The sequence below is a fragment of the Oryza brachyantha genome, chromosome 5 (genome assembly GCF_000231095.2).
Source record: "Oryza brachyantha chromosome 5, ObraRS2, whole genome shotgun sequence".
NCBI classification, from domain to species: Eukaryota; Viridiplantae; Streptophyta; class Magnoliopsida; order Poales; family Poaceae; genus Oryza; species Oryza brachyantha.
In genome coordinates this window covers 17,678,090-17,690,898 of record NC_023167.2, presented here as the reverse complement: position 1 = coordinate 17,690,898, position 12,809 = coordinate 17,678,090, and the positions used below count along the sequence as shown (strand labels likewise).

General features: G+C 42.9%; 3 protein-coding genes across 3 annotated transcripts; 1 reads left to right on the top strand and 2 right to left on the bottom strand.

Moving 5' to 3' along the window:
• Positions 1-664: 664 nt before the first annotated feature.
• Positions 665-2,646, top strand: LOC102712541 (AP2-like ethylene-responsive transcription factor AIL5). Its single transcript, XM_040524390.1, has 7 exons — positions 665-903; positions 1,045-1,223; positions 1,322-1,419; positions 1,512-1,585; positions 1,674-1,724; positions 1,817-1,893; positions 1,988-2,646. The coding sequence occupies exons 1-7, from the start codon at positions 665-667 to the stop codon at positions 2,644-2,646; spliced, it is 1,377 nt and encodes a 458-aa protein (XP_040380324.1).
• A 308-nt stretch (positions 2,647-2,954) lies between these two features.
• Positions 2,955-6,020, bottom strand: LOC102712263 (mitochondrial outer membrane protein porin 2). Its single transcript, XM_006655465.3, has 6 exons — positions 5,889-6,020; positions 5,707-5,774; positions 4,298-4,408; positions 4,110-4,199; positions 3,815-4,023; positions 2,955-3,550 (listed from the first exon to the last, which is right to left on the bottom strand). Exons 1-6 carry the CDS (start codon positions 5,953-5,955, stop codon positions 3,250-3,252), a joined length of 846 nt encoding a protein of 281 aa, XP_006655528.1. The 5' UTR covers positions 5,956-6,020; the 3' UTR covers positions 2,955-3,249.
• Positions 6,021-8,182: 2,162 nt separating this feature from the next.
• Positions 8,183-12,497, bottom strand: LOC102699507 (protein IQ-DOMAIN 31-like). The gene is made up of 7 exons (XM_006654645.3): positions 12,329-12,497; positions 11,826-11,958; positions 11,394-11,678; positions 11,033-11,233; positions 10,563-10,619; positions 9,336-10,392; positions 8,183-8,624 (listed from the first exon to the last, which is right to left on the bottom strand). The coding sequence occupies exons 2-7, from the start codon at positions 11,913-11,915 to the stop codon at positions 8,593-8,595; spliced, it is 1,722 nt and encodes a 573-aa protein (XP_006654708.1). The 5' UTR covers positions 11,916-11,958; positions 12,329-12,497; the 3' UTR covers positions 8,183-8,592.
• Between the last annotated feature and the right edge of the window lie 312 nt (positions 12,498-12,809).

Here is a 12,809-nt window from a genome sequence, read left to right as displayed (position 1 = left end):
GGTCCAGTTTCAACTGCTGTAATTGGGCCGAGCACTCTCCAATTTCGAACCCTCCAACGGCCGCGGCTCCGCTGCTCGCCGTCGCCGACTCAGCCTGAAGACGAGCTCATGAGCGGCAAAAGGCATCACTTTCTCCACCAAGGCACCAACGCAGATACAAACAAGGCGAGAAAAAAGGCACAGGTTTCTCAGCTATAGCTGCTGTTTTGTCTCGCCACAGCAAGGCGACAAAACGTTATCGTGGACTCGTATGGGATTAAATACTTGGCTTCTTGTTGCAGCCTGTCTGAAACGCAAATATGCTCACAAGAAAACCGCGAAAAAACAAAAAAATTGCACCCGATTCTACACATCTCACGGCCGCCACCAAACAAAAACATTTGAAGTTAAAAACGATGTTTCCAAACTGGAATATGGACAAAAACTCGTCATAGTAATTAGGGAAGCTCGTTAGCCATGGATTCATCAACACCTTGTGTCTAATAGATGACAAAAACTGTCACCAGCCAATGCAACCGGTACATATACATACACACTGGCAAGTAGTAGCGTCTCGCCTTAGCTCAAAGCTGCATTCTTGCTTCAGTGTTTCTACTGTTCATTCAGTACTTCAGCTGGTTACATTGGAGGCCAAAAGACAAAAGTTTTGTAGTACTTATCAGCTATGGATCATAGCATCATGATGGTCAAGAGTGAGATTGAGAACTACCCGGGATCATCTCCTGCAATGACTATCAATGCACCGGATGGCGGCACCGAGGTGGGCCCGGTTGTCAGGAGGAGGAGAAGGGAGCCGTCTTTGCTTGCACCGATCAACGGCGACACCAATGGCAGCGGCATTGGCAAGACGTCCTTGTCAGGCATCACCGTTAAGAGGAGCTCCAGGTTTCGTGGAGTTAGCAGGTAAAACAAGTAGACAACAACATACACTGCAAATTTCTTGTACCCCTGTAACAGATTCAGAACATGCAGAGATTATAAGAACATCTCGTAAAACTTGGATGTTAGGGAAGAACTTAATATCGATTAAATAGGTATAGGTAGAAGCGAGGCTTCGAACCTAGGTTGGCTAGCCCACCGTCTCGTGGAGCTAGCCGGAAGACACCCGAGCGTTTCTCACAAGAATATCTTGTCATGCAGGCACAGATGGACAGGTCGTTTCGAAGCACATTTGTGGGACAAGAACTCCTGGAATCCTACACAGAGGAAGAAGGGCAAACAGGGTAGGTGATCTTGATTTCCTTTATTGTACTTTTCTTTCATAGCTATATGCTATGGATCAGTTGATTGATGCTGGACATGTTGTTTTGATTCTAATTAGTGTATCTTGGAGCATATGATGAGGAGGAGGCAGCAGCAAGGGCTTACGACCTTGCTGCTCTAAAATACTGGGGACCAACCACTTATACAAATTTCCCGGTATAAGAGAATAGCTGCTTAGCAAGCTGCCCCATACTAGGCACAAAGTTGTGAATGACAACATATGAGTTGGTTCATTTGATATGTTTTAGGTAATGGACTATGAAAAGGAGTTGAAGATAATGGAGAATCTTACCAAGGAAGAGTACCTTGCATCACTAAGGAGGTGCCATCAAAATCTTTGTAATTTTTCAGTCTCCTATTCTTCATTTAGAGGTTCAGTGAAATTTGACAAGTATGCAAACTGATGCCAGGAAGAGCAGTGGCTTTTCAAGAGGTGTGTCCAAGTACAGAGGGGTTGCCAGGTATATTTGGACAGAAAAACGCATTGTACTCTCCATCAACATATCAAAAAATACAATTGTCACTGAATGTTTAAGCTACTGAATACTTTCAGGCATCATCAAAACGGAAGATGGGAAGCCAGAATTGGGCGGGTTTTCGGGAACAAGTACCTCTACCTAGGGACCTACAGTAAGTACAACAAATCTGGCTCTATTCTGCATTTGTGAACTCTCCTGCAAATGCATCCAAAACTCAACACCAGTCCTCCTGAATGCTCCTTCAGGCACCCAAGAAGAGGCTGCCCGTGCCTACGACATCGCCGCGATCGAGTACAAAGGCGTAAACGCCGTCACAAACTTCGACCTGAGATCATACATCACATGGCTAAAGCCAGCCCCTGCTCCTGTCGCCATGAACCCTGAAGCTCTTGCAATGCAGATACCTGCAGATCACCAATTCCTCCCAGTGGAAACCCAGATGGTGATGCTCCCTCACAGTCACAGCAACCCTTTCATCTCAGATCACAATGCAGCACCACTGGGTGGTGGTGGTGGTGGTGGTGGTGGTGATGATGGTGGCAGTAGTAGTAGTAATCAGGAAGCCTCCATGATGGTTTCTCCCAGTGTCTCAAGGAAGAGAGGCTCATCCACTGCACTCAGCCTTCTTCTGAAGTCATCCATGTTCAGGCAGCTGGTTGAGAAGAACTCTGATGCAGGCGAAGGAAATGGAGGCGAGATCAGAGAACAGCTGGGTGCCCATCCAGCGGAAGGCTATGAATACCACAACTTCTTCCGTGGAGATGCTGCTCCTGAAATGTGTGATCTGCTTTCATCAGGAAGTGTCCATGCTGCTAGCAGTGCTGGATTTGAAGGAGACGTCGCGTGTTTTGGCGATGACGAGAGAACGGCCTGGGATGGTTTTGGAAGCATGCAAATGCAATAGCATCGTGTGACTCGTGTTGGGGACCATAAGATATCTTGTATAAATTGTTACTCTTAAAATCAACATCCCTTTTCCCTTTTGACATGTAGAACTAAGATTATTTGGTCCACTAACACTTTCCAAACATTGCACTGAATAACAGAGTAATCAGTAGTAAAAAAAAATGGTTTGTTTGATGTTTGGTATCTGCTCGGCCTCAGGCTTAAATCCTGACTAAAATTATTCATGAATACCACAGCAGATACATGCCACCTTATGATGCACAAGAAGCATTCAAGATTAAAATAGAAAGTTTGACAAATATAGCGTAGAATCAAACAGAGATTTTTGCAGCTGGTTCAGAGGGTGAACTTAACGACGTGACGAATGTCACCCAAGAGTTTGACACTCAGATTTCAGGGTATGATTTCCCAGCAATGTGCCCGCAAATAACCCAAAAAAACTGAGAAAGATTGACTGGTAACAGAAACCCTCAATATAGTCTAAAACAGGCTAGAGGCAACCAAAGTTTAAGCCGATTACAAGTTTGTCCAAACTTTGTTCAATGGACTTGAGCTGCTGATATCAAAAGCTAGCATCCTAAAACAAAGAAAGCAGACAACCTCAGGGCTTGAGGACCAGGGAAAGCCCGACCTTTGAGCTCTTGTCGATGGCCTTGGTATCAACCTCAGTGGAGATGGTGATGAGCGACTTAGGCCTGAACTCGTGCTGGATGAGAGCACTGGCCAAGCCAAAGTTGTTGAAGCGTGCCTTCACGGTGGTGAGTTCATCCAGGGCATGCTGTGTTCCAAAGGTGAGAGTGTTCTCATTGCTCGAGAAGCTGTGAGCTAGCTCTGCTCCAACAGCACTGACTTTGCTCACGCTGTGGTAGTAGGAAGTAACAAGGCTGTCTCCCTTGTTGTTCCTGAAATTTGCAGATCGCTATTGTTACTATCAAAGTCTAACAATTGGGAAGAAAAATCTAATTAGGTAATTTGTTGCACTACTACTAGTCCAAACTAGCATATAGATGATGACACAGAAGATACTAAGCAAACTGCCAAGGAAGTCCCCAAAAAATGTTACCGAGGGCCCAGGACTCAGGAAACAACAGGTAAAGGGCCAAGACAACAATATGAATATTAGCAAAGCATAAATACACCAGAGAATTGGATGAAACCATGCTTACAGAAGCAGTGACGCAGTGAGATCTTCAGTAGTGTGGCTCAATGCAGCGTTGTACTTGGTGAAGTCCCCAGTCGCAGTATCAAATGTAACATCAGCACCAACAGCAAAAGCCCTAGTTCCAAATGCACCAGAAAAGCTAACAAGAGGATTTGCACTCAGGCCAACACAAGCATTAAGGCCAGCATGGGGATGCAAGTACTGGACTTCAGCCTGAAACCACACACGTAGAAGAGAATATACAGAGTTCAAATTGAGATCCAACACATTGGACAAGCTAGAAAAGCAATGAAATGTACCTTGGCAGATTTCTGATAGGGGAAAGGAATGGATAAAATTCCCTTTGTGCCAGGCATGCACAGATCATGGACTGTGAATGTAGTCATCAACTGGCAAAAGAGACAACTAATCAGTCACTTGTAGCCACGTGAAATCAGTAAGTAATAGATAAGTTATGCAAGAGAGAGAAGACAAGGAAAGAACGTACAGTTGAGTCTGAAGTTGCTTTCACATCCACGGTCACATTATTGTTCTTCAGCTGGCTCTGAATTTCACTAGACATAGCCTCATCTTTCCTCGTGCTTGCAACAGTGATTGCCTAGACAAGACAGGAAAAAGACATAACTCATTACAATCTTGGGGAAATTTCACATACAATACTACAATTACTAAATTTTAGCAGGAGGTTGAGAAGAAAACATCATAACAGAGATAAAAGTAAAGAACTATAGCAGCTAGATTATGCTAAGTAGTTACAGAATGATACAAAACAGTCCAAAACATTAGTTTCATAAGTTAAGTACTGCAGTAAACCTCAGCGATCTTTCATCGAAAATACCAGGTTCATAAGGCCACCAACACATGACTATGAGAACAGACTTAAGATAGAGCACTAGAGATAAGTCAAAAATGTACTAACATGGTAAGCCTGAGTGATCTATCAGAAAATAAGAACTACAGGGCCAGTAGTACCATGTGACCATGAGAACAGACTTGATCTACAGAAATGAATAACAAATACTGATACAAAATATCGCATACATCATGAGAACTAAATACATGCACTGCTTACCAAGGTTACAAACTACACTTTGACACACACCAACGTATAAATAAATTCATCAACAGTTTCATAGTAGACCAAAAAAACTAACACATTTCAAAAATATCCTAAACTCCAACTGCATTATTACTAGTCTAGATGTAGCTTTAAATCCACTGCAATAGTTACTTAATAAGGAAACATACACTTAGTTCATCTAAGTTGACAAAAAAAAACTCAAAACAAAGAACTCTGGGGCAACGATGGACTTCCAAACAGCATTATTAGAAGTAAATTAATTTAGCTAGCCGTACAAAAACTTCATTTGAACATGCCATCACAAGCACTTGCAGATACTAGAACTCTACATACTCATGACACATTAAGCTTAAAGACTACTCCAAGTAGTGATAATAGCAACCACACTTAAATCTGCCAGCACATGCCAACGACTGCGTGAAGAGACCATCCACAGCTAGAATACGGAAATAAACATACACACAAAATCATGAGGTATTGCGCAAGAAAAATCCATCTGTAAATCCTAAATCACAAGTAACTAAACCTACAGACCACAAAGCTGCAGAATCAGCGACAAAGAACTCACCCAGCCTAAAACCAAGCGAGAATCAGATACCCTCCCAACTACACGCCTACACAAATAAACTAAACCAAGCCATTTGACCTCTGCCTAACCCACACCCACTGCCCAAGTACGCTTGCCACCAACAACTACCTACTCGCAGAAAACCAAACCAAACCAGCTAGTAGAATAACAGAGCAAGAACACTTCACAAGAACACAAAGAACAAAGGCGTCGAGAGAGGTGGGGGGGGGGGGGGGGGAGCACTCACAGCTCCGTTGGCGGCGTAGGTGGTGAGCGTAAACTTCTGGTTCGTGTGGTAATCCTTGTACAGGAGATCTGCAAATCGCACAAGAAAGAGCCAGCGTCAGCGCAACCAAGATGCTCAAACCAACCAAGCAAAGGGGCGACGAGAAACCCCCCGCGAAGAAACAAGAACGCGGCATGCCGGACCTCTGGCCTTCTTGCCGATCTCGGAGTAGAGGCCGGGGCCCGTGGGGGGAGCGGCGGCGGCGGCCATGGCGACGAGGCGAGGCGGCGAGAGGAAAAAATGGAAAAATGCGAGGGGGGGATTTTTGATTTGGGGGTGAAGCGGAGGAGGAGGGTGTGTGTCCCTCTCAATTTATCGGGCGGGGTTGAGGAATGAGGAGGGCGTGGCGATGCGCCACGGACGGCCCAGATCTGCGCCTCGCGCTGGCCTCCGCCGTTGGATGGGACCCGCCCTCCTCGCGCTCGCCTTGCCTTTTTCTTGCGGAGAAAGAAGGTGCCAAAAAATAATTTAATTTGGTTTAATTGTTGCGCAGGGCGAACTTTTGTTGGTGCTGATGTTCTTGGAAAGAAGGTTTTGCGTGGTGGGCGAATGGCGACATGATTTTTGCCTTCTTTCTTGAGGAAAAAGATGGTGCTGTGCTCTCCGTGGGTTTTTTTTTTTCGCAGTCAATTTCTTTTTGCCGCGGTTTAAGGGGAACAGGAAGGAGTAACTTATAGCTATCTTTTTTACTTATGTTCATGCTTATAAATCAAAATTTATACATTGTTTATTTTTTAGACTTGGTTTTTAGATCTTTAAATATATATATATATATATATATATAAAAGTTTTATACCATGATTGTCTTCGCAGATTAGAGTCACGCTTGGGGGCTAATAACATGTGCAGCTTCTCACATAATCCTCAAAAGACATAAATTTCACAAAATATAACTCAACTTCTGAGAATATGTAGGTATATAATCCATAAAATAAACTAACATTCAAAAGCTAAAAAAAGTCATTTTTTTTAAGATTGTGGGAAACTAGCTTCACACTTGTTTTTAGAATCTTAACCTCCCTAAATATGACCTATAGCAAGTTCAACATTAGCGCTTGACTAGTAGTTATAAGCCAATATAGAGCTACTATGGCTGCGTTCACCACCCGATTTTCTTATTTTTCGCACGCACGCTTCCCGAACTGCTAAATGGTGTATTTTTTATTAAAAAAATTATAGAAAAGTTGTTTTAAAAATTATATTAATTTGTTTTATATTTTTATAATTAATCATGCATTAATCAATTACTATATTTTTCATACTGGATAACTAACATTCACTCTCCCTGAGACGAATGCGTCCTATTTATGGTTGATTGACTAGTTATAGGATTGGTTTCAATATTTTTCTCTTATTTGTTTTTCTCGATTATATATTTAATGCATGTATCTAAGTAGAGTCATCTCTTGCATAAGAGCCAATACTCTTTATTTTTTTTATTTTTTTTCACTCCTCCACATATACTTATAGTCTGTTATTGTACTTCCTAGAATACTATCTCCATCCTAAAAATATCTCACTTTTAAGTTTTTTAAAAAAAATCTCACTTTTATTAATACTAGTAAATTACTTGTGATATAACAGAACACTAAATTATAATATATTGTTGAGCCCAGTAGATAAATCGGACAGAAACAAAATTTACTTATCTGTTACTATATTTTTATCGTGAATACGATGCACTCTAATTTTTTTGAGAAATCTGAATATTTATATTTTTAATTTTTTAGTTTCAGAAGTTTATTTTTTTTAAGGACAGAGAGAGTGGTTGATTGATTGCAAACTAGTGATACCAAAAAACTCCATGCGCGATGATTGATGAGCACATTTATATTTTACTCGTGTTATGGGAATCAAATTAAAGTCAACATGCACCACGGCGAGACACACGAGGGCAGCCATACAAAATTCATTAAAAAAACAACGGGCGTCAACATCTGTACAGCGATGTTTTTTATTCTCAACTTCATGCGCAAGTTGAAATGTTTGGTTTAAAATTTCCGCAGAGATTCGTACAAAATTCCGCGGGCTGCAAGCAAGCAACCAGGAAGCCCATGAGTCCATGACATGGAACGCCCTACAGCCCGCTCGATTCTGGCCCAACCACTTGCGAGAGAATTTGTTTGATCTCTATGAAAATCTTCTGAAATTTCTCCATCTCAGAGGCCTAAAATGAGCTTGTACATTGGCGATGCAATGCAAGTAGGGATGGGAATAGGCGCTAATGATTCTTTCACGACCTTATTTAATTCTTTAAAAAATTTAACTCAAAAATCTATACAATTTTATTTTTAAACTATTTTAAACCCGGCCTTAAATTTTGTTGATAAAATGGATGGCCCATTACCACCCCAAATGCATGTAAAACAACTGGATTGCTTGACATGAAAAGGGATGCCAGAGAAGAAAAGAAGAACAGTACACACGCGGCGTATAATGGAATGGCACTCGCTGGTCAGTAAAACAAAGGCAGAAGAGATGTCCAAATGGGATGATAAGATTGTTCAATCCAACAAGTTCTCTCTAACATCAGCAGCTCTCTTGCTCAACAAAAGCAGGCAGGGTGTCTCGAGGAGGCAGGGAAACCAAAAGCAAACCAGAAATGCTTCAGCTATACATCACAAAGGCAAGGACGCAAAAAAACCCTATAGAAATAAGTCAAATCGCACCAGATACAAACCACGACAAAGCAGCTGGTTCACTGTCACGGATGGGGAGAACATCTTTTTTTACATCATCAGAAGCAAAAAAAAACAATTGGATCAAACTGCAGAAGACATCACCATAATCATCCCCCCGAATGTTGAGCAACCTAACAGGAGGATTTGGTGCTCGATCGATTGCCTGTCAGCGTCTCCATTCAGCTTTGGTTGGTCTTTCTGTAGTTTTAAAAAAAGAACATTAGGGATTGTAACAATAGCTAAACAACACTACTCTGTATATATATATATATATAAATATTTCAAACATACATGGAAAATGAACATGAACTGCAGACAATGACCAAATCCACAAAGGCAACAGAAGAATTGGGGTCACTGTATATGACAGGAACAGAAATAGAAGCAACTACAGCCACAGGGCACCTATCATTGGGAACTCAATGTGGTCTGTGTGTAAGATGTGATTCATCTATTCCTTTACATACTCAATATTTGGATGTCAGGTGAAACTGACAGAAGGCTCACTATATCTACTACGAGTACCTATTTTAGTGCGCGTATTGATGAGCTATTATAATTCATTGTTTGAACAACCAAGCTAAGCTCATGTACATATTCACACGTCTATATAACAAAAGGGATGTTGGTGTCCCAGGGCCCACCTATGTGAGTGAAGGAAGCATGGATGTTTCACGTTTATTATGCAAAGCAAAATAAGGTTGATAGGATATGATGCACGCAACAGGAAATTGGCTCATTCTGTCAACTTTCTTCTAGATTATTCAAATTTCCTAATACTATTCAAATTCCTCTTCATATCCAAATACATTCTATGTAGAGTTGAAGGCTAAGTTAAACGCATTATAATGCGAGGCACAATGATATTAGTGCAAGCACGAATATTCAGATATCTTGTTTACAACTTACCACTTGCATCTCTTGATGACAGCATAGACTTGTCAGCCTTCACTCCCTCTTTGCCACCAGCATGGGTCGGCCTTTGCGTACGCGGCGAGTGTGAGTTTAACTTACCATTTGAGGATGGGAGGGAATGGCGCCTGGTGAAACCATTTTTCTCCGCAGAGTCAGAACTAAGTCTAGGTGAATTCTGTCCCCGCAGTTTTGCCTTTGCAGATTCTGTTGCAGCCATGTAACTAGGAACAGCAGGTGAATTTTTTGAACCATTTTCTGGATATTCTATCTTGGTTGAGAATGAAGACCTCCTCTTGTTGCTTTTAAGGCTCTCAGTCGAAAGAGGTTCTTCTTTGGATCGCTGTTCCATATCATCTACTAAAGCATTTTCTTCATTGTGAATATCCTGCAGCGGCATAATTTCGACTGCAGGTGCAGCAACAGTTGGTTCAGCAACTTTTTCTTCAGGTGCAACTTGATAAGTAGTAACCTCTGGTTCAGGTTGAACATTCGGTACCAGGATATCTGCCTTAGCATCTTCCAACAGATTACCACTGTGAGGTTCTTGGATCTCAGGATAATTTGGAACTTCTTGCGCATTTCGCAGCGGTTTTTCACATTGGACCTCTTGACGTTCAGGAATTTCACCTGCAGGAGTAGATACCTTTGATGCTTCAGCCATAGAATTAGTTACCTTCCTAAGGTTACGTTTAACCTTCTCAAGTTCAGTTAACTGGCTATCAGGAACCGAATCAGCCGCAGAGCTAGTGAATTTCCTTGGGTTTCGTCTGGATTTTTCAGTTTCTATGGCCATAGTTGTCTGAGGGGGCTCAACTGGTGCGGCAGAGCTCTTCCGAGAATTACGCTTCAACTTCCCGGACTCTGTTTCCATTGCATAACTGGCCTTCCTTGTGTGTGGCTTGGCATCAGCAACAGCAGCTCTCTTTGGATGTGAAATGGGCCTCCAGACACGACCTATGGTCCATCTCTCCAACCAGTTGAAAGCTGAATTTGGATCGATCTCATCATACTGAAAATGGAGAGCCTCTACCAGAATTGGTGACGCTAAAAGCTACAAACATATACACAAAGACAAATTTAGCACAAATAGAAGAAAATATCTACAAACAGACAACAAAAGAGTGATATGCACTTTTGTGAGGTAATCACAACAGGCTAATGCATAGATTCAAGATTCCTATGTCAAAAAAAGACTACATTTTGAGCAACGAAAAGCTCTACCTTACGAGCAAATGCATTTGAAGATAATTTTGACTTCCACGCATCCAATTTACCGCCCTGCAAAAAAAGCAAGAACCGTACAATTAGCATATCTTGCCAGAGGGTCAAATTTGTCAGTTCTCACAAGCTTCCAAAACATATTAAAAACGATGCATGAACATATGCAAGATTCTGTACAACAACGTTCCATTTGACATTGTAATGCCATTGGTTCCTGTTGGACCAGAAGCATTAACATGATAGACAAAACATACTTCCACCACTCTAAACAACACAGAACCAATTGTTGACAACCATTGTTTCACCATTATTCCACAGTTCAAGATTCCCAAAATAACATGCACCGATACAATCATGGCGTGCCTCCATCCAATAAGATTATTATGGTAAAACAGAATAAAATGAAAGGATGCATTATTCACAACGTATTAATCAGGTGCTGAATGAAGCAGGATCAGAAAAAAAATTACCGCGGACTTTTGTTGCACAAGCTTCCAGTCGATTTGATTTTCAGTAGAAAGTCTGGCATTTCTACCACGGACAAGTGCTTGAAATTTCACAATCAACCATGTTGCGTGAAGAGTTGCAACAGCTTGCCTCCTTACAAGATGCCCACGAATCAGGGCTTGAAGTCTTATGATTCCTTTCAATGCACGGAATGCCCGACGTGCCTGGACCAATACCATGCTAAATTAGGATGCATAATTCCAAAAAAAAAAATCCAAGGTACGGCCAGATTCCTTAGTAGATGGTCGAACTACATGCCACAAGGAAATTTTACATCACAGCAAGCTAGACGAAACAGAAAAAAGGGGGCAGATAGATCATTACCAGATAACCTCGGAAGGCAGCTTGTGCCTTGACGGCCGCTTGCTCTTCTCTCAACCTCTCAGGATCATTGGATGCACCAGACACGGCTGTATTTTGCTTCTCCAAATCTTGATTCACGTCGCGCGCCACCACCTTACCCTGCAAGCTGGAATTCTCAGCCCTCCCCACCTCCTGCACGTCCTCATTGTTGTGAGGAGTAACAAGCACCGGCTCCGATATCACTGGGGAGCTCTCAAATCCAACCTCCTTCCCAGCAGCAGCATACCCTTTGTTGTTCGAGGCCTTCTGCAAATGGAAAGTAATAAATTTGATTACAACAGCAGATCTCTACTATTTAGTTTCAATTCCATAAATTTAACTTCATATTATATTAATAAAGAAATTTATTGCAACAACAGTATTTGCCGCGAAGACCAGAGGTGTAAACCATACCGATAAATCCTTCGCCTTCGTAGAACCGGACCTGGATGACTTCTTCCCGAAGAGCACGGATTTGATCCACTTCGCCGGAGACTTCCCCATTGGAGCCTACCGACGCACTGCCGCACGCCGTAGGGTTCAGAGCCTGCAATACGACCGCGCTTTAGCTCGCAGATCTACGCCCAAAACCCCATTTTTATCAACAAAAACCACACGAAAACCGCAGCAAGCAGCGAAATCCAAGATTTTTTTCCCACTGCGGTTCCAGCGAAAGCAAGCCCTCATAGCAACCCAATTAAATCCCACAAAGAAAAAAACGAAGAACAAACCGACGGCTACACATCTCGCACGGAACTCCCCCACGAAATGCAGCTCCAAGAACCTCAAATCCACGCAACCACCACCCCGAATCCACACAAGCCCACACCAAGAAGCAAACGCCTACACCGCCAAGCAACCACAGATCTAGGCGCCAGCGGCGGGCCGGATCTGAGAGCGGGAGTGTGCAGGCTCACCGGAGGGACGACGAGCAGGAGGCGGCGGCGGCGTTGGCGGCCCACAACCCTAGCTCCCTCCTCCTCCTCGCTACGCCTCCATTGCGCAGGGAGAACTCAAAGAGTGGGAGGCTACTGGTCACTCTCAGAGAGCAGCGGAGGAGGCGGCGAGAGGAAGAAAAGAAAAGGAGACGCGAGCACTGAAGCGGATAAAATTAGAAGGAAAAAAATAAAAAAATATATAAAAGCGAGAGAGGGAAAAAAAAAAAAGAGGCGACGAGTGTGACGAACTGATGACTGAGCTAGCCTGTGGGCCCCACCGACCAACGGAACCGCCTCGCGTCCCGGTATTGGTACCCCGCCTGTATCACTGACATGCGGGTCCCACCTCACGTTCCCCAGAGGCTGACATGTGGGGCGCGCTTGCTTTGAATGAGCGGGTGCGGCTCGTCGGTGGGGTGAGGTGAACAGGCCGAGGAAAAAATAATGGGGGTGGGGCCCA

Bases quoted from the DNA above. Each gene is read 5' to 3' on its own strand.
- LOC102712541 (XM_040524390.1), top strand. From the start codon at position 665: ATGGATCATAGCATCATGATGGTCAAGAGTGAGATTGAGAACTACCCG. The intron at 1,725-1,816 runs GTATATTTGGAC...GAATACTTTCAG, and splicing joins AAGTACAGAGGGGTTGCCAG to GCATCATCAAAACGGAAGAT. The intron at 1,894-1,987 runs GTAAGTACAACA...ATGCTCCTTCAG, and splicing joins CCTCTACCTAGGGACCTACA to GCACCCAAGAAGAGGCTGCC.
- LOC102712263 (XM_006655465.3), bottom strand. From the start codon at position 5,955: ATGGCCGCCGCCGCCGCTCCCCCCACGGGCCCCGGCCTCTACTCCGAG. The intron at 4,409-5,706 runs GTGAGTGCTCCC...TGTCTTGTCTAG, and splicing joins CCTACGCCGCCAACGGAGCT to GCAATCACTGTTGCAAGCAC. The intron at 4,200-4,297 runs GTACGTTCTTTC...CTCTTTTGCCAG, and splicing joins AAGCAACTTCAGACTCAACT to TTGATGACTACATTCACAGT.
- LOC102699507 (XM_006654645.3), bottom strand. From the start codon at position 11,915: ATGGGGAAGTCTCCGGCGAAGTGGATCAAATCCGTGCTCTTCGGGAAG. The intron at 11,679-11,825 runs GTATGGTTTACA...TTCCATTTGCAG, and splicing joins CGAAGGCGAAGGATTTATCG to AAGGCCTCGAACAACAAAGG. The intron at 10,393-10,562 runs GTAGAGCTTTTC...ATATGTTTGTAG, and splicing joins CAAATGCATTTGCTCGTAAG to CTTTTAGCGTCACCAATTCT.